Below are 24205 nucleotides of genomic sequence, written 5' to 3' on the forward strand. Positions count from 1 at the left end.
ATATTCCACTAAAATATTATTCTTGAATTTTTTATTTTTTTTACCTAGGATTTTTCTTCTTCTTACATCAGTTTTTTTTGTCCTTTTACCAAAAAACATTTAACTTCCACCCTTTTATTTTTCCTTGAACTAGTTACCCCCCATAGTAAGATTTCCATATATATATATATATATATATATATTAAACTTCCTTTTTGTATTAAGTTTTTTGAGATATTTGATACTTGATTATAAAATTACTCACGTTTTTTTGTTTTTTGTTTTTTTTAAATGCTCCTTTTTAGATGGAAGAATGAATGCTGACCATGGTTATGGTACAAGACCTATGATCAGAGGGCACCTAGACAAGCAGCAGAATCCAAAAATACCAGACGAATCTCTCCTGGATGAAAACTATTTTATGAACTCTGAGGTGTTGGCAGCAGTTCCTTTCTTTGGGAATGAGGACGAGCAGAATTACTTTTTAAAGGGCACCACTTCCTCGACGCTTTGCTCCCAGGGGAGTATGGGAGAGGAGAGAGTGCATATTGAATCCAACGTAGACCTCGACAGGGAACTGAGCAAGGACTCCATGCTGAAAGCAATTAGGGAGGACTTCAGCCTGTACAGAGAGCGTGAAATCCAGGAGTCTTGCTTGCCCAAGGAGCCTGGACGGGAAGGGATATTCCAAGACGATTACGCCAGAGACACAGAATCAAGATTAAAAGGAAGTTTGGTGTCTAAACAAGGTAAGCGATAGAATATATAGAATTGTATTTATTTTGTTTCCCTCTAGTGCAAAGTATGAAAAGTGATCGCTATGGTCATTTGACATTTGTGCAACTTTTTATACAAAACTTCCTCTTTTGTCAAGTAATGTTGTGAGGGATGGAAATCACTTGTATGTGTATATATATGTGTGTGTGTATATGTGTATGTGTATATATATAATATACACACAAATACTAATTATCCTTCATCTTGTGCCTTGCAGCCTAAAAAAAGTTGTTCTAGGATTTGTTTGTGAATTCTAGGAATTTAGTCAGCTGTGGAGAAATCATAATTCCATTTTTATTTTTTTTTCTCCAAACTGCTACACAAGTACTGTTTTTTTGGGGTTTTTTTCTTACAAGTAAATAATAAACTGTAAACTGTTAATACTTTTATAACAGTTCTACTGATTTTATTTTGTCCATAATATGACATACAAAGAAGAATGCAAGTAGTGGTGTGCAGTCCTCGCGGAACTCAAACGCAGTCAAGTGGGTCTCCTTCGAACGTGATGCTCGATGCTCATCTGTTGCGTATTCTGCTGACAGCAGCCTTGGTAGAGTTAATAAAAATAATTAAAAAAATGAATTAATAAAATAAAAATGTAATACAGCAGCAGGCTGGATAGGTGTGAATGATGGCCCCAGTGCAGGGGAACCCGAGCCACCATTCATGCTCCCCTCACGTCGGAAGTCATCATGCGAGGCTTCCTTTATGAATGGACGCCTCAAGTTCACAATGAACGCGATGCTCTACTCGTCCGTTGTGAGTGGTGCTGATTAGTCAGAGATTGGTCAGGATACTCAAAAGTTAAATAAGTTAAAAAGTCTATAGTTAGATCAGCTGGCTGGGACACTGAAAACACTGTCTGAATCCTGCTATCATGCAGGAGATCAGACATTATGACACAGCCAGCCAATCAAAAATAAATCACAAATAAGATGCATAATAATAAAAGATAACCTACACTCTGTAGTGTAGAAATTGGCTAATGAATCTGGGTTACAACTCCCGTCATCCTCAAGCTATTAATAAGGGTGATGTTGTGGCCTACAAAAGCGGGCGCACAAGAAAAGCAAAAGGCTGGCATAGTTGTAGTAATGTATTTCTCTAGGGCTGCAACAACTAATCGATAATGAAAATCGCTGCCAACGAATTTCATTATCGATTAGTTGAATCGATTTTTATCGATTATAAAATGAGGGTTTTTTCAGAGCAAATGCTCTGAAAAATATCCCTCATTTTATAATCCGTTTAAGTGTGACTCACAGCAGCAGCAGTCACTGCCGATTGGCCCGCCCACTTCCTTTTTCCAGTCCCTCCCTGCAGTCACTGCCGATTGGCTGCAAGGAGGGACAGTGAGAAGGGGGTGGGGCCAATCGGCAGTGACTGCAGGTAGGGACAGGGAGAAAGAAAGGGGCGGGACCAAATTGCCGGTTGGCCCCGCCCATTTCATATACCGTCGACATGGCTCAAGAACTCACTGGTGAGTATAAAATTTATATTTGGGCTGCTGAAAGTTAGGGGCAGTTACAGTTAATGGGGTGTTAGTTGGGTGTTTAGGGTTAATTTAGGGGCAGTTATAGTTAGTGCGGGGGTTTAGGGTTAATTTAGGGGCAGTTATAGTTAGTGGGGTGTTTAGGGTTAATGGTGGTTGATGGGGTGTTTAGGGTTAATTTAGGGGCAGTTGTTATTAAATAAAGTTAACTTAAGGTGCAGTTAGAGCTAAAGGGGGGCAAACTGAAGGGAATCTACATCCTGGGGGCAGTGAAGATTAACCCAGTACTTATTTATAAAAGTATTGTCTGTGAACCAGTCTGCAAATCTATGAGTGCACTATGGCATAGGGGGGTATACCTTGGGAGGATGGAGTGACATATTTGGGGGTATAAGGCATATAGGCTAAATAAGACATATGTGGGGAGGGCAGTGTGGCATTTCTGGGAGGGCAGTGTGGTATATCTGGGAGGGCAGTGTGGTATGTCTGGGCTCAAATGTGCATAACGGGGGGGGGGGTCAGCTTGGGAAATAAAAACAAGAAATGCATTATCAGTTTTTTTTATTCTGCTGTTTGTTTCTTACATCCTACGTTACTTTATTAAATTATTTGAAATTTTTTTATCCGATTAATCGAAAAAATAATCGGCCAACTAATCGATTATAAAAACAATCGTTAGTTGCAGCCCTATATTTCTCTTTGTCTATGCTGTGTATAGTGTATTATCATTTAACCCTTTATTTCCGGTGTGCCTATATTGCCCTATTCTTTGTGCTGTTGCTCAGTGAAATGAGCGTATCATGTAGTGTCCCCTGTAAAATTCAAAGAATATACAAAAACCTATGCACGTGGGGTATTTCCGTAATTTAGAGATGCAGCTGAATGCATTTTGGTGGTTTTCGTCTGCAGTTATACTGTATGTAATATGCAAACAAAACATGGAAAGTTTGGTGAAATAACAAAAATTAAATTTATGGCTCCATTTGCCAGCGATTGGTGACCAGCTGGTTGCATGATAAGTGTCCAAATGCTCCTGGAAATACCCTGGCTTGTCTTTGTAAAAATATATACTTTTTCTTGGGTATTTTGAGCAGTCGTCCCATATAAGACAGGCCTCACAAGACACAATTTAAAATTTCAAGTTTCCATTTTGTTTCCCCTATAACTTTCCCTAAAGGAAAAGAACCATTAAAGCAAACCAGTGCATGTTTTTTTTTCTTGTTTTTTAACATTAATGTATTTGGTGAACTTAAGTGGTTTGGGGACCATTATCATAGTAACATAGTAGAATTAATTAAAAAAATATATATATTTGTATTATTTATACTAAATGTTGGACTATGCATCTCAAAAAGTATCAAAAGAAAGCTCTATCTGTCCTTGAAAACACATATAATTTGTTTGGGTTCACAAAAATTTGAAACGGAGATTCGTGGTTAAGGGAACATAATGTGAAAGTGCTGAAAAAAGTAAAAAAAAAAAAAAAAAATGGGTTAAAGAACTCTGAGTACTTTCATATGTATTCTTCTTTAGAGACAAAAAACTTGCATATGGTAGAAACTGCAGCCCAGTAGATTCCATCGCTGTCCTCTTCGGTGGTCTGCCAATTCTTCTGGCCACTGGCTGCTTGAAGGAGACACACAGCTATGATATAATGCACAGCTTATAATGCACCTCATGGCTGAAGTGTCTCTTTAGCTGCAAATTATATTCTGACATTGTATTAAAACATGCGTGGCCACGTGACTTTGCTTTGATAAACACAGAATAAAAAATAAGCTATATGGACATGTAGTATAGCATTTACTCATTTGTATGGGCTTTATGCTGGTTTTTGTATGCGCCAATTTTGGGTAATTTACTTCAGTGCTATGTAAATAGATTTTTATTTATTTATTTTTTTACAAAAATGGCTGAAATTATCTGAAAATGAGGAAGAACTTAGAGGTCTTCCATTTACTCAACCTGCATAAGAAAATGATGAATTACATGCAGTGTGTGGATAACCAGACATATACCGTATTTGCTCGATTATAAGACGAGGTTTTTTTTTCAGAGCAAATGCTCTGAAAAATACCCCTCGTCTTATAATCGGGGTCGTCTTATAATCAGACCTCAAATAGGTCTGATTATGAGACTAAGATCCAGATCCCCCGCAGCGATGCAGGGGACCTCGATCCTCCTGTGTTATGCCCCCCCACTTACCGGTGCATCTGAGTCCCCGGTGCTTAGTCCGGGCAGCGTGTAGAGCTCTACCTGATTCGTGTAGACAACTTCCGCTGCATCGGGTAGAGCTCTACACGCTGCCCGGACTAAGCACCGGGGACTCAGATGCAGGGCACCTGGAGCCTTCCCCGCAACTTACCGGTTCTTCGGAGTGTTAAACGGGGGGCATAAGGCATTTCTGGAGGCAGAGTGCTCTGTGAAATGCCTTTTAACCCTCTATTCTCCACTCTGCCTCCTGAAATGCCTTATACCTCCCTATATGCCACTCTGCCCTGTAATATGCCTTTTAACCCCCTAAATGCCAGAGTGGCATATAGGGGTATAAGGCAATTCTGGAGGCAGAGTTGCACATAGGGGGTCAAAAGGCATATCATGGGGCACAGTGGCATATAGAGGGTTAAAAGGTGTATCATGGGCCACAGTGGCATTTAGAGGGTTAAAAGGCATATCATGGGGCACAGTGGCATATAGGGGGTATATTCTGGGGCAGAGTGGCAAGCCAGGGGGCAGATGTGCATAAATGGGGGGGCAGGTTGTAAAAAAAAAAAAAAAAAGGAAATAAAAACAATTTTTCTCAATCATAGCTTTTATTAACAAACAATTGTTCACATAGTTTACATGAATTAACATTTACTGGTAAAACTTTTTTCCTATAGGGTCGTCTTATATTCAGGCTTTTTCTTTTTTCATAAATTAATATTCAGATTTTGGGGGGTCGTCTTATAATCGAGCAAATACGGTATATTAAATAAAAACGTGCCTATTGAAATTGTAACCCAATACAGAACATAGGTTCATATTTCGTTGAAAATTAAGTATACATAACAGGGTCGTGATATTTTGTACCACCTTCAAGATTGGGATCTAATGAGGGATCTTTCATTTTTTACATTTTGGTTTGCTTCTCAAAATTTAAGAACTTCACAAACCCCGTGAGCCAGAAAGCCCTGTCCCCTACAAACATTGCTGCTAGCACTTTCTTCTCAATCTCTAAGGATATACCTTCTCTGCCTCTTTTGGATGTTTTAAAGTTGACAGTGTATCAGTGTATCAATGTATTCAAGTAAGTATACAATGTCAGAATTTAGATAGCTTCTTATGTTTAAAAGCAAGTTCCGTCAACCGTTACATTTGTATGTTGTTGGTAATAGGTATGTTTGATAAATGTATCCTTTTTTTTTTTTTTTTTCTTGCCTACGTTTAGGTCCGATGGAGCAATCCACGCGGGCACAGCTGGTCGCCCAGACTCCAGACAGCAGTTTTAGGGTAAGACCAAATGTATTCAGGTTACCTATGCTACGTATGTTTATTGTACCAGTACGAACGCTTTGACCCTGATGATCCTGGCTACAACACACAATATAGTGTGCAATTTCACCGTAATACAGACATAGACAAGATGGCAGCTACATCTCATACATACGTTGCATACTTGTCCAACGCTATCTGAGAATCTAAGGAACGTCACGTAAAAACCCAGCAGGGTCTATCACTTTCCTGACCTTTTGAAAAGTTAGTATGCTCCTCGACAGTTTGAAGCCTACGTCATGTGTGTAGTTATTGGAAGTCTATGCTTGTAAGGTTTGGAAGGAGAAGGTTTTTTTTTTTGGGGGGGGGGGTTAAATAGCAATAACTTTAACCAAAAGTTACAATTCTTTTTCTTCATTTTTTTTGTTTTTTTTTTTAAATTGAATTCATTATTTCAGGAGTCCAATTATGCGTACAGTAGCAAATCTCCGATGGGTGAGAGCCTGAGTAACTCGTACACCCCAGGTGTCCGGATAAAGGAGGAGCCGGTGGATGAGGATTATGAGAGACCTTTGGTTCCTCCTCCTGGCTTTGCGGACAAAGTTAAGGATGAGCCTGACAATGCCGAGGTAAGCTTGGCCATCAAATCATCATCGTCTAATAAGGTTGTCTGAACAAAGTCTCTTGCGTTAATGGTAATCTTTGTTAACTAAAACTACTTCTAGTAGTCTATGGAGATGTAAAGTAAAAGGAAGAGCAAGAGGGGAAAAAAATGTCCAAAAAATTCTCGCCCTAAATCCTTCCCCACTTCCCCTAGCTTTCAAATGTAATTCTTCTTGGGCATCTCCATGTAGAACGTCTAGTGCAAAGGACAAACGGCACCACTGGCTATCTTCATAGTTGCTGAATATGAACTCCCAAAATGATGTGAGGTGCTGTTACAGGACTGCCTCTTTGTGTGTGTATTACCGCATGCAAACCCACAGACATTCTATAGTTATTGTTGTTAAAATATGAGAATTATTTCTCGTGTAACTCCTCTCCCTGTTGACTCTGCTGAAAGCAAGAAGCTTTTTCTGCACATGCTCGATAAATCAGATGGCGTGCTGGCAACCAATCACATGTGTGCTAGCCGACCACTGATGACGAACAGCTAGCCTGCATGGACTTGACTGCCTCCCTTCCCATTGATTTTATAGAGAGCACTATAGATGAGGTTGAAGAAGTATACTTCCTGTTTACACTTCCTGGTTTCCGTACATGCAGCTGGGGGTGGGGTTAAGTGAGAGAGAATTCTCATTCCTAAGGAACTAAAGAATGACCGCACCAATTTGTATGCAGTATGTGCTTTGTAGGAAGTGACATAACAGGAAAGGGATTCGAATAATAAGGATCTGTTCTTAGCAGCACCCATTTATCGTTGAAACTTTAAGTGCCACTTTTAGGTGGTGGGGATCATTGAGGATGAAAAAGTCAGCTTATCCCTAAGTACCATTTTCTTGTTTAACCCCTTCAGTCCCAGGGGTTTTTGGTACCTCATGTCCCAGGGCAATTTTGCCATTGTTGCCTTCTTTCCTGTGAATAGTGTAAACTATATATTGTTTTTTCAAGGAGAGATAGAGCTTTCTTTTGATACCATAGTTGGATGATTAGCTGAAAATTTAGAATGAGAAATGTAGTAAAAACTAGCGAAGATTAGAAAAATAAACTAATTTTTTTTTTAATTTTCCCTCTGAATCCTCACAAAATTAGGTAAAGTTTATCAATTCAGGTGTCCTGATTTCAGAAATACCTAATTTATATAGATTTTCCAGACTTTCCCATGCCAGGACAATGGGATGTAAGGTTTTTTTAATTTTTTATGATTTTTTATTTTTTTTATTTTATTAATTGTATTTTTTATATATAATTTTTTTTTTTACACAAAAATGGTTAGAGGTTCTCTTAGGGACCTCCTGAACATGCCAGTGATGTCACAATGACATCACTTAGCTCACATTATTTTTTTTATTATTTATCATTTTAATTATTTTTTTAAATGACTAACCGTTTTTGTATTTTTCTGCTTCTCTATTTCAGGATGGGAGGGGGGGGTGAGAGACATGGTTTCTCACTCCCCTCCCCGCGATCCCCCTGCACCGATGACACTGTGATCTCTATGCAGGTCCTCACAGATGTGCATAGAGATCGCAGTGTCTGTGCCTCATCGGAGGACAGGAATGCGCAATCGGGCAGTTTGAAATGTAACAGCTTTCCGGCTTTCATGCCGGAAGCTGTTACATCAGATCGGACAGCAGAAAGCCGATCTCCCGTGCAGCGGCAGGGATGTGTCCCTGACGCTGCAAGAAGGGCTGGACGTACTGGTACGTCCGTAGGGGTTTCTTAAGAGGCTTTTTTTGGATGTCCCGGTACGTCCGTAGGGGATTGAAGGGGTTAATTTTGAAAGCATGCATATTTAATTACGTTAACATGCATTCTTTTTGGGGACGCTGTCAGGGGCATTATACTGTCCCGTTAATGCCCTCTCCAGCATCTCAAATGAGATTAAAACTATTGTAGAAGTGAACGAACAATAGGTCTTTTTTTGTTTTGTCTTACAACATACAAACTGCTTAATCCTCCAAATCACCAGCAAAGCAAACTCATTCTGTCACTTTAAAAAAAATTATATTCACTGACATAAATTTTCGATGTTAGACAATAAGTCCCCAGTTCTACCCCTGTCTAACACCACCAAAGCAGTTTAAACTGTTATGTAGAATATTCAGCATTGACTACATCTTAGTAATATGATATATGTCCTGTCTACCTGTTAGAGGTGTTGTGGAAGCAATTGTTTCTGTGGATAGCTGCAGTGTAGCCTTTCCTTAACATTTCAATGGCCGTTGGCTTCATTTATTTTTCTTATTATTGGAAGCATTGCACGTCGAGCCCTTGGAACAGCTGTATAATGCGGTTCCCTTTTCTGTTGCAGGAATATTCCCAGCAGCCAAAATCTTCGGAAGGGGAGCTGAAAATCAGCGCAGTGTTTTCCGTCAGTGGCAGCCCCCTGGGTGAGTACCAATCAACCCCCTACATTATGCACCCTAATACCGACACAGACACACCTCAACATCACAACACATTGAATATGTATACTCGCAAGCAGGGCTTTCTTTAATGTATTGGTTTGTCTCAGTGTGTCAATTCTAGGATTGTAAATTGTTTTTAACTTTGTTAAAAAGTTAATATTACTGCCCTTGCACACTGATCAGATGACATTTGTGTAGGATTTGGACATTATAGTTCTAATCTCCAAATACTTTTTTCAGCTTTGTGGATGTCACCTCTTGTTAATAAGGTCAATGCTACTTTTTTCCAGTCGTCTCTATAGTAGTGCAATTTAAACTTTCTAAAACAAGAGAGACAGCACCTCGGCTATATCCGTACGTCTGCTAGCGTAACAATCCATCTCCTTTCTTCAGCTCCACAGCTCTCCGGTGGCTTGCACGCGCCCGTCAGCTCCCCTGGAGCCACCAAGTCTCTCCCGGCGGTTCCTGCAGTTCCCCCCACTTCTGTAAAGGTGTCCTGCTCGGGCTGCAAAAAGACTCTGCAGAAGGGACAGACGGCGTACCAACGGAAAGGGTCTACGCAGCTTTTCTGCTCCACCCTTTGCCTTACTGGCTACACGGTGCCTCCAGCAAGAACCATGCCGCCCACAAAGAGGACCTGCTCAAATTGCACAAAGTAAATATGATGACCGCTCCACATCTCACTGTTAATTAGCTTTTTGCTTCTCGCCTTTCATGCACTAATGATAAACAGTTGTAGAGTGAGAGAGTTCGCAGATTGTTAGATCATATGCTCTTTTAGTACCATCCTCTCATAGTCCTGGTCAATGCAGGCCAAGTGGGGTTTTATCCTCTGTTATCTTTGGAGGCATCAAGAGAGAAAAGCGTTTCTGCCTCTTCCTCCCTGGCAATAAAAACCTGACCCCTACCAGGTGGCCGCTTGGGCAGATTCATCTCGTACACTGTAGTACTTAACTAGATTCCTGTAGGTTTTGGAGGCAATGGACTGTTGATTAATGGGGAATTCCGAGCGAGAGGCTGTGCCTGCAAGAACTTTTCACTGGTTAGTTAAAAAAAATATATATATATTGTGTGCTTTTTGGTCAACAATCATCATCTTTCTTTTTTTTTTTTTTGTATTATTTTACACTTTACAAACCCGTCTTCTTGAGCGGACATGTCTTTAACAGTGACTTATTTTTGTTGAGTTTCTTACCTGTCCTATTTTGGGGTATCTTGTTCAGATTCATTTCAGATCCAAAGGATGTTATCACAGCTCAGTTTGACAATCCTAGTGGCAGCAAAGACTTCTGTAGCCAGGTATGCCTTTCTGCATACGAGCCCAAGCGGAAACCTGTCGTTACCATCCATACAAATAGTATTTCCACCAGGTGCAGCGTGTGTCTGAAGAATGCAGTGGTAAGTGGATTTCCTCTTCTGTTTCCCAGTTTTGTCTTTTCATTTCTTTTGGTCTACCTTGGCCTTCCTCCTGTTCTTGTCCCTTCATTTCGCTGCCACTACTTTCCTTTGTCTTCATCACTTTACGGTGCATGTAACTTACTATAATTATGTCCCCCTTACCCGAAGATCCGGCACGAGGTGAACTACCAGAACGTGGTGCACAAACTCTGCAGTGATACCTGTTTTTCTAAATTTCGCTCTGCTAATAACTTAACCATGAACTGCTGTGAGAACTGTGGTGGCTACTGCTACAGTGGCTCAGGCCAGTGTCACCTGCTCAACATTGATGGCCAGTGCAAGAAGTTCTGCAGCTCATCTTGCATCACTGCTTTCAAACAGGTAAATAAATAAACCCCCCAAAACAAATCACCGGTAGGTGTGCTTCGAAGCCACTTAGCATTTGCTCGGATATTATGTCCTGACTCACCAGACATGGGTTAACGCGCTGCTTCCTGTAATATGTAATGTGGACCTTTTCATACCATAGGAGTCTTGTAATTTCACATCTCAAAGGGAGGAAGAGAAGCGTCTATCAAATCATTAATATATGTTAGTTAGATGCATATGGTTGTTGCTTCCAGCTGTTGGGGTTTGTCCATGGAGATTATGTTCTAGATCGGTTCCAACATTGTTAGGGTCTTACAGGCGCCTGATATCAGTTACCAGTTCTAAATTAAAGGGGGTCTTGCTTATCAAAACCATAATAATAATAAATGTACAGTGTTTAAATTCTTATGACCTTTATTACCCAGGGATGTCAACAGAGGACTTCTTGTTTTCATTGTAGTAGTTCAAAACCAGTTAAAGAATTCTAGAATGTCAACTTTAGTCTCATTTCAGTTTTTATGTCTTCCATTTTCCTTCATTGAAAACAGAAATCGGCCAAGATCACACCGTGTGCTTTGTGCAAGATCTTGCGCTCCTCAGCCGAGATGATTGAGAACACCAACAGCTCAGGCCGTACAGAGCTGTACTGTTCAGCCAACTGCTTGTCTGCCTACAAGGTTCAGATGGTCACGTCCTCCGGTATGTTCATGAAAATCGATCAGGATGCCTGTCCGCCATGGAGTGTGTGATGTAAAAAAAACTGAAGGGGCTAAAGTATGAGAATGTGAGACCGAACACTTTTGTTTATTTCAATGTTCTAGGCACACAAGTTCAATGTAACAGCTGTAAGACAGTGGCTGTGCCCCAGTATCACCTGGCAATGTCCGATGGAAGCATTCGAAATTTCTGCACCTACAACTGTGTAGTGTCTTTTCAGGTAAGACTTGATCTGATTTTGTCTTTTCTACCTTTGTGTTCCTGACAAGTTTGTTCTCTTATGCACCAATTTCGAATGGACAATAAAACAAATTTCACTGGGAAAAGTGTACTGTCTTAAGTAAACCTCAATTTTTAATTGTGCTATTCCTGTTTTTCTCATGCTTATGCAGAACTAGTTTTACTCCACTGTTGGGTAAGTGGACTAAAACTGGAAGTATCATATTAAACTCAAATGTTTGTAAGTCCAGAGCTAAACTTGGTCACAACAGGTCCTCAAGCTTGGCACCTTCAGTGAAAGCTTATGCTGTAACTGTAACAGAGGAACCTGCAGTTTGGAAGTAGACAATTGTTGTTATACTACAGAGGTTTGCTTCATTAGACTGGGTGCTGAATGCTGTCATTTAAGAAAACAAACTAACAAAAAAAAACTAATACAAAAACATCAGTTTTTACTATAGTTTGCTATTGTGCTATATGTTAGTATCCTAAATTATTGAAATTCCTGATACCTTACAGAACCTGTTCAACAAGCCTACTGCCCTGAACTCATCGGTGGTCCCGCTGTCCCAGGGCCAAGTTATCATGAGTGTTGCCGCATCGGCAGCAACACAAGCTGGTAGCAGCGTCCCCTCGGTAGTCTCGGCAACATCCACCTCCTCATCTTCATCGATCAACAATTCAGCAGCCGTAGGCCTTCAGAGACTAGCAGCACAGTCGCAATCCCAAACCCAGGCGCAGCAGCAGCTACAACAACAGCAGCAGCAGCAGCAGCAACAACAACAGCAGCAAACACAGAGCTCTGTCTCTCGTGTTGCGGTGAAGTTACGGTGCCAACACTGCACTCGGCTGTTTGCCACCAGACCAGAGCTGTTTGACTTCAAGGTAAAAAAATGCAAAATGACTGGTGTCTGGAAATGGTAACTTCTTCTTCTTCAATTTCTCTTATTTAACTTCCCTAAATACCCTCCCCCTTATATCTCTGTCCTCTAGTTGGAACCCCCTTATTTCATATTGTTCACCTTTTACCATGTGGCTTTTTTTAAAATTTTTATTATTGTAAAAAAATATTTGTTGTGGAAGCCTACAGGGTAGAATGACGGTCTGTACATCAAAGGGTTATAACGTAATTTTTTTTTTTTTTTATAACTCCTGGAGGTGGTTGTAAATGTGTGTGTGTGTGTGTGTGTGTGTGTGTGTGTGTGTATATATAATTTTCTTTTTATAGATGCATTCATTTAGGAATGTAATTTGAAAATATTTTTTGTAACATATTTACTGAGCAACGAAAAAGCCATAGCTTCTCAATTTCTTATTAGATTAACCATGTACAGGACAAATGGGCATCGTGTCAAGCATACAAGTGTCTTTTTATCTGTCACATACATCAAATGTACATACAGCAAAGCAAGGAGTCGGCACACACCCGAACATGAGGGGCAATAAACTTTTCTATATGTCTTGGATTAGCTAAACTTCTAATGGGTATTTAGGTGAACTACTTAACAGTAGGTTTGAAGGAACATTTGCTGAAGCTTCTATTTAGTATTCCTCAACCAGCCATCTAAACAAAAACAAATCCTCTGCTTGTTTTCAGGGTAAAATGTACATGTTCTGTGGGAAAACCTGCTGTGATGAGTACAAGAAAATTAACATGCTCATGGCAATGTGCGAATACTGCAAGATAGACAAGGTAGTAAAGGAGGCTGTTCGCTTTTCAGGAGTAGACAAGATGTTCTGCAGTGAAGGTAAGCCTTGGCCGTTTTCATAAAGGTGAATTTCTTTAAGATTAAAAACACTTCATCGTAGAAGACCCCAGATCATTAAAAATGTCCGTCTTGCCCTAGACTGTAGGAACAGCTTAAGGCCGTCGTTTCACTCTGTGTGCCGTTTTTGTCCCGTGGACAACGTTACATTGTGTTTGGGGATTTGTTCTCTAGGTTGCAAACTACTTTACAAGCACGACCTGTCAAAGAAGTGGGGGACCCATTGTAAAATGTGCAGCTACTGCTTTCAGACGTCTCCCAAGCTGGCGCGGAATCAGTTTGGAGGGAAAGTAGAAGAGTTCTGTGGGGAGGAGTGCATGTCCAAGTTTACAGTGTTGTTCTACCAGGTAAGCTGTAATCAATCACATTGTGCGCAATGAAGGAACAGACCCAGCTTAAAATAAATGAAGGAACAGACCCAGCATTTTGCATACTAGACATAGGGAACTTTAACTTTATTTGGGCTGTAATTTTTATGGCGAAGAACATGAGTTATATACATAGAACCATTTACAGAAATATTTTGTTGCACCAACTCCTAGCTTTTTTATTTATTTATTTTTTTTTTAACACCCCACAATGATTTAAAGATCCACTCCAGCCCTGTTTTCATGCTAGGTGCATATTAGAGTGACATTCTAATTTATCCAGATGAGTGCAGGTATTCTTTAGTTATATTGGGTGTTAGAAAATGATACTTCTGTCTCGAAGAACTACTTCCCTAGCTGCTGCTTCTCAAAGCAGTATATGCTCCGTAGCACACCCTTTACAATGAATGAGAGGTATGCTTCCTACCTACACTTTGGTAGAGGCAGCCAGAGAAGGGGTAGAAATACAATTTAGGCGACCATTTCTTTTAAGTATATGTAGATAGGCCCTTTTAGAGAAGATCTTTTGACTGTGTAGGAGGATCAGTGAAATTGATCTTTGCAAGCGTTAAGAAATCCACATATACAATCTTTACTTTTAGAAAATGAACACGTTCATGCCCTTAAAGGTGACCTTTAAACTTGCGAGGGCAATAATTAAAAAACAGAGGACCATGAGTTTTTCCTGCTATAATGGTTTGTTGCCTTTCTATAATGCAGTGCTAGGGCAAGTACATTGCTTTAACAGGGGAAACATGCTAGGGTTTGCCTTTTTATCATCTATAGTGAAGTGATTTGAAACAGGACATCTCCCGATAGTTCCCTCAGTGTCCATTTTATTTATAAAGACATTAACTGCTGAACTATTTTCTGTCTTACTGTTGTGGTTATAATTACTTTTCTCGCCTTCCCCTCTCTGTCAGATGGGAAAATGTGATGGCTGTAAACGGCAGGGCAAGTTGAGCGAGTGTCTCAAATGGAAAGGTGAAGTTAAGCACTTCTGCAACTTGCTCTGCATCCTGATGTTCTGCAACCAACAATGCACACCCGAGCCTTCCCCAGCCAATAACACAGGTATAAATAAGAAAGTGGGCACTTGTCCTGATTGAGGATCACCATCTCTCTTAACTAATAGTCTCCTGAATGAATGGGGTCTTTAGTGGGAACATAGGCCAGTGCAGTAGGGGGCAAAACTTAAGGCTTTATCATGTACAATGATCAGTGTCGATGTATATTTTGGGAAACATGATGGAGCTGTGTTTTTGTTTCAGCAAACGTCCCCATGGTACCAGCAGTACCAGCATCAACAGTCTCTACAGGCACCAAGGATTCAACTCCAGTCATTGCTAACGTAGTGTCTCTGGCAAGCACGCCTGCAGCACAGCCCACCGCTAACTCTACCAACGTCTTGCAGGGTACGAGTATATTACCGACATCAAATGCAGATCTCATTGTGGTTATATATAGTATCTTGTGAATATCTAATGGCATCAGCCGACTGAAAAGAGCTTTCAAGAATCGATGATTTGTATGAAAAATGCATATCAATGGCCATGTCAGTTTCCTTGGTTCACCTTATGCATGTCAACTGATGATGGTGTTCATGTCACTGTATCGTGTATCTTGCTGTTAAATCCAGTGAGGTGTTGGTGTATCTTTTTGACCAAGGCTTTCAAGCTAGGTCAGCTACTGGAACCTAGCCCACAGGTTTATCAGCAAGTTTTTTTTTAACCATTATATTTTATGGATTGTGAATCGGGGGATTATTTTGTCAACATCTTATAATGTGCGTGAAAGTTGTGCTAATATAATCTATTCGTACCCTCCTTCTCACTGCTGTTTTCACTTTGCCCCTCTTTCCAGGTGCTGTACCAACTGTGACGGCAAAAATCATTGGGGATGTAAGTTACCAGTGTTTAAGCGAACTTCCTTTGGATGTGAACCACCAAGTGTGCTCTCTTGAATACTGTGTGGACATCGTGCCAGTGTATAAATGCAGGATAAAAATTTATGCAACTTTTTAGGTTGCACCGCAATTCACATTGTCATGTTTATTCTTAAATATTTCAGGCAAGTACCCAGACAGATGCCCTCAAACTCCCTCCTTCTCAACCTCCAAGGCTCCTCAAGAACAAAGCCTTGCTCTGCAAACCTATTACACAGACCAAGGCGACCTCGTGCAAACCTCACACTCAGCACAAGGAGTGTCAGACAGGTACGTTTAATTACAATGTGTTCTTCCCATGCAAGCGTTCTCTCTCAGATGAACAGTCTAGGTGCTGTTGAGGTTGGTGTGCAGAGTGCAGACTGTGCCCATTGTGGGTCACTTGTCTTTTTGGAAATTCTCCTTGGGACTATTGGTTAGATCTTACTTACCTTAGCTGGTAGAGTTTAGCAATTTATCTGGCAGACTTACCTGGATCTGAAAGAAGGCCAAGCATGTAATAACTGCTCATATATGGCAGAAAACTAGAAGACTGTGTGGGCTAGAGAGTTAAAGTCTCACATCAGATTGTGTGTGTTGCTATTGTTTTCAAAGTTTTCTGACCATTGTAATTGGTTTTGTTTCTGCAGAAAGTGATGGACAGCCGCAGATCTTTGTGCTTCCGGTACCCGTGCCAGTCTTTGTTCCTGTGCCCATGCATCTATACTCCCAGTATGCCCCAGTCCCACTGAGCATGCCTTTTCCTGTGAGTATCCTTTTGTAATACAGTAACTTTAGCCAATGTTTACATCAGCTGAAGGGTTATGACAATACACATAAACCATGTACCAACAAACCTGTCATAGGTTGGGAAGAAACCCAAGTCAAATACTAACAGGATGCATATGGGTTATCTAACCTAGTAACAACAGAATAGAAACAGCCTAAGTAAAATCCTGCATCTAAAAATCCTAAGCATCTCACACACTCGGTCTCTATCTGTTAGAAGTAGAAAACGGCAAACTATTAGTTAAATAGCAGTATTTCTTTCCTCACTGCTCCTGTGTCTAGCTCTTAACTCTTAATGCTCCAGCATGAACTGGAAAAGCTCTTGGAACTTCATCTGCCTTGCCTCTAATTCGTATCACTGGACTGCAAAAAGTAGTAGTAAATATATATTATCTGAACCAACGTGCGTTTCCACATAGTGTTCACTATGCTTTCATCTGGGGATTAAGCACCCTGCTGAAAGCATGGTGAACACTATGTGGAAGCGTGTGCTGGGTAAGATAATATATCTAATTTTGGAAGAGAAGATACATGAACCAGTAATAAGTCTAAATGTAAACTGATATAGTGCTGGACATCACACAATTATATGTACTTTTGGAATATTGCTTGTTGTTTTAGGCAAATAATATAACTGTTATGGGGAAAGACAATTGGAATCCTAGGGTTGTATAGGTACCACCTATCTGTATTAATGCTACTCTATATCATAGGTAGGTTGTGTTCTAATTAGCAGCTTGGGTCAGAGAGCCAGCTTCATTGAATGTCCAGCAGTTTTGTACTGTGGTATAGATATCCAGTGTGCTGGAAATCCATGATAAACAGCTTAGATTTCTGCTCGGCTTTTTGGAGCCTATCTAACCTTTACTTGCTCTTTGGCTTTTTTTTATAGGTTCCCGTACCCATGCTGATCCCTACAACTCTAGATAATGCTGATAAAATCATCGATGCCATTGCAGACTTAAAGGAAAAAGTCCCATCTGATCCTTTTGAGGCAGACATACTTCAGATGGCAGAAATGATTGCAGAGGATGAAGAGAAGGAGAAAACACTATCACATGGAGGTTAGTGAATAATCACCTTGAAGAAAAATCCAACATCAAAGTCAGAGATGGAACGTGAGAGCAAACCATGATCATGCTGGTTCTGTCACCTGAAAGATAATTAACACTGTATTACTCCTCTATCTGAGCTTTAACAAAGTGTTTTGGATTTCATCATAGACCAAGGAAGCACATACAGCGGGGATTTGGAGTCTGAAGCTGTATCTACACCTCACAGCTGGGAAGATGAATTAAACCACTACACTATGAGGTCTAATAACATTCCCGAGCCTGACACAGACCTACGGCAGCTCTCCAGAGTGGGGACAGAGCAGGATCTTGAAGCAGACTTCCCAACAGGCATGTCTTGGCTTCAGAAAAACTCCCATATCCTTGTGTGATAGACCGGAATGCCCCAGTTCCTTACCCTTCCAGTCTTGCAAATGACCAGTGTATGTAAATGCGTGTAACACTTAGAGGCGTCATCCCTTATTCTATAATACTAGTTTAGCATATAATGCAACGCAACAACAAATAAATGAAGTGCACTCCATTATGTATCTGCTCCGTGCTCAGGAATACAATGCAATGAACTATTGTTGCTATATTTGAACACTTTTGGTTTGATTAAAAAAATCACAAAAGGCCTGCAAATTACCCACACGAGTAAATGCTGTAGCTGAAACAACATATACACAGACAGTACGGCAGATACAGTTTGGGGATTTTGTTGGTCAATTCCCTAAATTTCTACCATTAGAGAATCAAAAATCATGCTTAAAGCTTAAACCATCCCTCTTAAAAAAATAATAATAATGGAAATTATTGGTTTTAGGATCAAAATGAATTTCTCTGTTGGTTCTTAGTTTATCCTTCTCTACTTTTCCATTCGCTATGTATGAATGTTTCCAGGTCTTTTTATCAAATGCCTCATATTTTATATTTTACTATATTGCCACGTACACGAGCAAAAAAACTTGCAAATAAGATATAAGTTAATGCAGTGTTTTGTTTTTTTTCTTTTAACTTTTTGTCTTCTGGCATTTCTAGAAGTATTTGATCCACTAAGCAAGGGCTCCAGTCTCTTTGCCCGCTCTCGGGCTAGACGAAAACACAGGGACGGCTTCCCACAACCAAAGAGAAGGGTGAGTGCATGCCCCAGATTATTGCTCTTCTATATTGTATGTTCTTTGGGTCGGTTTTGTATAGAGGTTAGGAGAATGTGACTGCTGCAAAGGTCTCATTCCAACGCTGTATGTACCGTATTGGCTCGATTACACAAATACATAGATATACCACTCTGCCCGCCATGATATGCTTTATTCCCCCTGATAATGTCCCTCTGCCCCCTACATATGCCACGCCCCAGAGTTACCAATGCACCCCCAGACTCCCTGGTGTCTAGCTGGGTTGGCTGGTGGACATCTGTGCGATGCACGTAGACAACCTCCGTTGCCAGCACTTTCACCGGGGCTTCTATGGCGGAGCACCAGAAGGTTATGTCACGCCGGTGCTCTACCATATAAGTCCACCGACTGCCGGAGAGGAGCATCCAGGTCCCCTGCAGCTCTGCGGGGGATCTGGATCCTAACCCTGGTGGTTGCCCGCAGCAGGGATAAATGAAAAAGAAAAAAAGAAATCTCCCGCCCAGCGCCTGGAACTGCATATCCCAGGCATCGGGTGATATGAATTGCGCATCCCTGCGCTAAACCCCGATTTATAGGCAGCACCCCCACTTTAAGTCTTTAAAAGAAGTGCGGCCTATATTCGGGCCAATTTAGTGCAGCCAGAGATTATTTCCTCTGCAAAACTAAGTTAAGAAAAAAGTGGCAGACTTTTCTGACTTAATTTTGTGTATCTTGCATTAGTTTCTTTCCGTTTTCAATTTTTTAGGGCCGGAAGAAGTCAGTAGTGGCTGTGGAGCCACGAAACCTCATGCAGGGATCGTACCCTGGGTGCTCTGTGCTAGGCTCCACGTTAAAATATATGTATGGGGTCAATGCCTGGAAGAACTGGGTGAGGTGGAAAAATGCACAAGAAGAAACAGAAGATGTAAAGTTTGGGGGTACGTAAAAATGCAAATAGAATTTCGGTAGTAAATACGGTTTTCTCTTTTAAGTAAAAAAATAAAAATGTTCTGCCCGTTGGAAAGAGTGTAGACTCTTGGGGGAGATTTGCCCATAGCCCTACCTTCCCTCTAACCACATCCTTCCTTTCTTCTCACCCTGTAAGGACTCTCAGATGCGCCAATATCCTCCCCCTCCAAGCTGCAGTGTGTGGAGGAGGGAGACCCTTCCCAAACTCATGAAAATTCTGGAGGTGACATAAGATATATATTTTCTAAATCACTGGTGTTTGGGTTTTAAAATGCGGGTGTTTTTTGTTTTTTTTTTGCACACACATTGTGTGATATGGTCCTAGACGTACCATGGTGAGAGAAACACATTTTTTTCCTGGAGAATGAATCTGGTTTTATGTATTACCCGCTAAACATTAACTTCCTACATGTTTATGAGGTTACCATGTTTTGCGTGTGTGTTCTGGGTTGCACCAGATGTGAAATGTAAGCCGTATAGATCTATAGAATGCAAACTGGAATTAAAATGTATGAGAACTGGATATAGGATCACTGGGGTTTGAGGCCACCATATGCACGACATTATCTTCTTTTAATTATTAATCCATATTCAAAAAGAAAAAAGGATGTCACATCTGGGCCTCTTACGTTTTTTTTTCTTTACAGTGCGGCCCGTGAAGCTGAAGGAAGACGTTTTGTCCTGCACCTTTGCAGAACTTAGCTACGGTCTGTGTCAGTTCATACAGGAGGTACGACGGCCTAATGGTGAGAAGTACAATGCGGACAGCATCTTGTACCTGTGCCTTGGCGTCCAGCAGGTAATCCTCACACATGCTACAATCTATCTATCGCCTCACTAGTTGGTGTCTTTAAGACTGATTCTCCAAACATTTGTGATGGATAATTTTCATCTTCTGAAAGAAGTGGCATTGGCTCCCTTTTGCGGCTAATTTTCTTATCGGTCTGATTTATAAGTTGCATGTTGGTGAACGCAAAGCCTCTTGAAGATATAATGAACCACTTGTATGTTTCTTCTTTGTAGTGCCTTGGCAAGCTACTGGCAGAAAACTGTTCTACTCCTATTAGTTGTACATATAAATAGAGAACGCATTATCTTGCTCTAGTTTCCTATGAGTCAGCCATTCGTTTTACCTTTCCTATTTTCTTCATCTTCTCTAGTACCTATTCGAGAATGGAAGGATAGACAGTCTTTTTACAGAGCCCTACTCCAGATTCATGGTGGAACTGACGAAGTTACTAAAGAATTGGCATCCACCCGTATTAGCTAACGGTATGTGTAATGAGAAATTGTGAAGCGGTACAGCTCATGCGCTCACCATACCAGCCGATAGAATCTTGCTGCTGATTGTGCTGAAATGTGCCACGTGTTATTTTTGGTAGAAGCCCTTCTCTGTGAATAACCGGCCATTGTTCCACTGTAGCGACATATTTAAGGTTAGTTATGCGTGATTAAGTAATTTGTTCCACAAATATATAATTACAGGTTACATGCTTTCAAGGATTGAAGAGGAGCATCTGTGGGAATGCAAGCAGCTTGGGGCCTACTCACCTACTGTCCTTCTCAATACCCTCCTCTTCTTTACCACCAAATACTTTCAGTTAAAGACTGTGAGTGAGCACCAGCAACTCTCTTTTGCCTACGTCATGAGGCGCACAAAGACAGTGAAATACAATACAAAGATCACTTATCTTCGTTTCATCCCACCATACCACAAGCCTGAGATGGAGCACGGTAAGCGTGAAAACCTTTTGTCTGTGGGGTTATATGTGCTGCTGTATTTGTTCAGGAATAAGCTAGTCTTAAAGGTACTGTAAATTTCCCCACGGTTTATGGGTTTGTCTCTTGTCCTTGGAAGAGTTTTTAATGTTTAGCTTGTTTGGCATCTTCTGTCGGTCCCTGCTGCAGACAAACTAGCAATGGGAAAGAGGAAACGAGTGGAAGACGAGGATGGACCGTTTGTAATGGAGATGGCGGAAAACACAGACAACCCACTCAGGTGCCCAGTGAGGCTTTATGAATTTTACTTGTCCAAATGGTAAGTTGTAAAATTTTTGCTTCTGATTGAGTGATTTCTGTGTATATTGAAAGTGTATTTGTGCTATAGTAGTCAAATTGTGTTGAGGGGTGTAAAGTGCGCAGTGTCCTTCTTAAGACTATCCTCATAAGTCTTGTTGTAGGGTAGTGAATTCACCATCTTCCTGTTGTTGTACTCGTGTTGTCTGTTCAAATTCTGCATGATTATTTTCCCCATTAAGCCATCTTGTCCGTGTTAATTTGCTGATTATTAAAAGGAAGATGACTTCAGAACAGGAAAGCAATTATATATGCTTGCTTTGCCAAAGGTAAAGGTAGCATGTTTGAACCTTCAGTCCCCTCTGGACATACTGGTATGCCCAAAAACACATCACATGATGTCCCTATACACGCACCATTATGTCCTGACTTTCTTGCAGGTCTAACTAACATGGGAGACCAGGCTTTCTTTTGACGGCATCACTGGCTCCCTGCTGACCATAGTTTGTTATGGCTGCCGGCACAAGTGCCGGTAAGCAGTTACATAAAGAAGTGCCCTATTCCTTCCAGGGGACGTCATTGCTGATATCAGCTGGAAGGTCACAGGAGGATGGGATATCCCCTGCAGGGTTTGTCTAGACCTTGCTGGGATATCCTATTGCTTTACCTGCTAGCCAGTCGCTTTCCAGGAAAGCGGGGAAAAAAAAATTCTTTTTTGCAAAACAAAATAAAACATACATAAAATGAACTAACATAAGGCATTGTGGTACAGAAGTAGATGATTGCCCTGCTCCTATTATTTTAAGAGTTGTTATTGTAAGTCTGTTTATCAACCAACACATGCATAATATATAACTTAAATGTATAACTTTACTGTACAGCCTTGTTTTCATCCCTACTGTTGCTTCACACGCCACCTCTTTCTTATTGTACCCCAAGCAGTTCTGAAAGCGTGAAGCAGCGGAGTGACGTCTTCTACCTGCAACCAGAGCGTTCGTGTGTGCCGAACAGCCCCATGTGGTTTTCCAACATGCCCATTGATCCAGGCACGTTAGACAGCATGCTGACCCGCATCCTCATGGTGCGAGAAGTTCACGAGGAGCTGACCAAAGCAAAAGAGGACTCGGACGTGGAATTATCTGATTAACAGGATGTCAGGTCCTCCCATCTCTCCTTCTCTAAGCCTCCAGCCAACCCACCCTCTACGCAAGGCAGGACAAGCACTGGACTGTGAATGAAACATCCTTGCCCTGTAAACCCATCCACTACTTCTCTGAAGTTTTTGGTTTTTTTCTTCTCCTCTTGAATACTTTTGTGTATAGAAAATTTTCCCTGCTGGATCCAAGTAAAATAGGGACACGGACGTCTTCAATCTCAGCTGTGGGAAACTGAGCACAGTGATGAGGATAGGACTCCACAATGCGGAAGTGTAACACCGGAGAAAAGGTGCTACACCCATCATGTGAACTTTAATATCTTTTTAACTGGAGCTCAAGGGAGTTGATTTTTAACCCATTGTGTTGCCAAACGGTCATGTGCTCTGCTTTCAAATGGGCAGCCTAATGGGTTAAGACATAATCTCTTTTGTACTAGTGTTCCGTGGGGTATGTATAAAGGCACCCATAATACTACAAGGAATTTCTAAAGCTATATAAACTATGTGGCAAACCACCCCCCCCCCCCCCCCTTGGACCTTTTTTAGAGGGTTTCAGTATCATAACACACACTCTGCCATAACTTTACCTGCTATTTGTGATGGTCGCGAGAGACAGGTTTCCTCGCCTGCCGGTCTTCTCGCACGTGGACTTTCCCTTGCACTTGAAAACGGGACACCTAACACGACAGAAACTGGGAGGCTTGTAATACAGAACAGTTCATTCTACCACTAGACCAGGCTTGTCCCTCTCCTTATACTGTCACCAAAAAGCTGGCTTACATAGGATTCCAGGCGATAGGATACATTTCTTGTTACTAATACAAATTTTAATTACGCCACAAGACCATTATTATGTTCAAGTGCTGGCTTTCAGTGGTCGAGGGAAGGGTTCAATCACGCCGTTTACTTCGATCCTAAACCATTTAGCCAATAGTGAAACTTTATTTTTAGCAAAAGAAATTGACAGTAGAACATTGTAAATGCATATATATGTATATGTAACCCCACAAATTTAAGTTGTGTTCCACTAATCACAGTGATATGTATAGTAGGATAAAAGAAGGTATGCATAGCTTTTTCACTACTTATTAGCAGGAGAAGTTAATGGCGGTTGCGTCTTTGAAAAGGGTTTCTTAATGCTGTAGCGACCAATAGAATATTCCTGCTGTTTGTGCTGTTCTGCTGGTTGCTATGGCGATACGGTCATTATTTCAGGTTTGCATCATGATCCCTTTTTTAATACATTAATCATAAACTGATTCAAGAAATGTTTTACATTACCAAACATATCAGTGTTGCTTCCAGTGATCTTAAGTACATTCTCTTCCTTGGACATTGCGAATGTAAGAATTCACTGGAACTCTGAATATTGAGCAATCAACCCTCCCCTCCCCCACCACCACCACCCATGGGCATTTTGGCTGATTCTCCCAGTTTCTCATTTAGGTAGGCAAAATACTACATATTTTGATGACATCAGAAATAACGTTCTCATTGTTCAGAGGTAGTTAATGGCCTGTCTCACAGAACACGCTCGCCACCAAGATCGAG

The 24205-nt window shown here is 41.0% G+C and overlaps 1 protein-coding gene across 1 annotated transcript; it reads left to right on the forward strand.

Moving 5' to 3' along the window:
- The first annotated feature begins 292 nt into the window (after nt 1-292).
- Nucleotides 293-22645, forward strand: LOC149281378 (zinc finger MYM-type protein 4-like). The gene is made up of 27 exons (XM_089499319.1): nt 293-728; nt 5679-5740; nt 6181-6351; nt 8697-8775; nt 9187-9448; nt 10017-10191; nt 10360-10572; nt 11109-11259; nt 11382-11497; nt 12016-12239; nt 12297-12381; nt 13094-13244; nt 13437-13609; nt 14554-14704; nt 14902-15045; nt 15494-15531; nt 15701-15845; nt 16205-16320; nt 17236-17407; nt 17567-17746; nt 18437-18531; nt 19280-19451; nt 20130-20281; nt 20643-20754; nt 20968-21216; nt 21391-21520; nt 22441-22645. Exons 1-27 carry the CDS (start codon nt 293-295, stop codon nt 22643-22645), a joined length of 4359 nt encoding a protein of 1452 aa, XP_089355445.1.
- Nucleotides 22646-24205: the final 1560 nt, after the last annotated feature.

The sequence above is a fragment of the Sceloporus occidentalis genome, unplaced genomic scaffold, assembly GCF_023333645.1.
Source record: "Sceloporus occidentalis isolate IW3139 unplaced genomic scaffold, rSceOcc1.0.p SCAF_133, whole genome shotgun sequence".
In the NCBI taxonomy this organism is placed as follows: Eukaryota; Metazoa; Chordata; class Lepidosauria; order Squamata; family Phrynosomatidae; genus Sceloporus; species Sceloporus occidentalis.

Bases quoted from the DNA above. Each gene is read 5' to 3' on its own strand.
- LOC149281378 (XM_089499319.1), top strand. From the start codon at position 293: ATGAATGCTGACCATGGTTATGGTACAAGACCTATGATCAGAGGGCAC. The intron at 11,498-12,015 runs GTAAGACTTGAT...GATACCTTACAG, and splicing joins ACTGTGTAGTGTCTTTTCAG to AACCTGTTCAACAAGCCTAC. The intron at 20,282-20,642 runs GTAATCCTCACA...CATCTTCTCTAG, and splicing joins TGTGCCTTGGCGTCCAGCAG to TACCTATTCGAGAATGGAAG.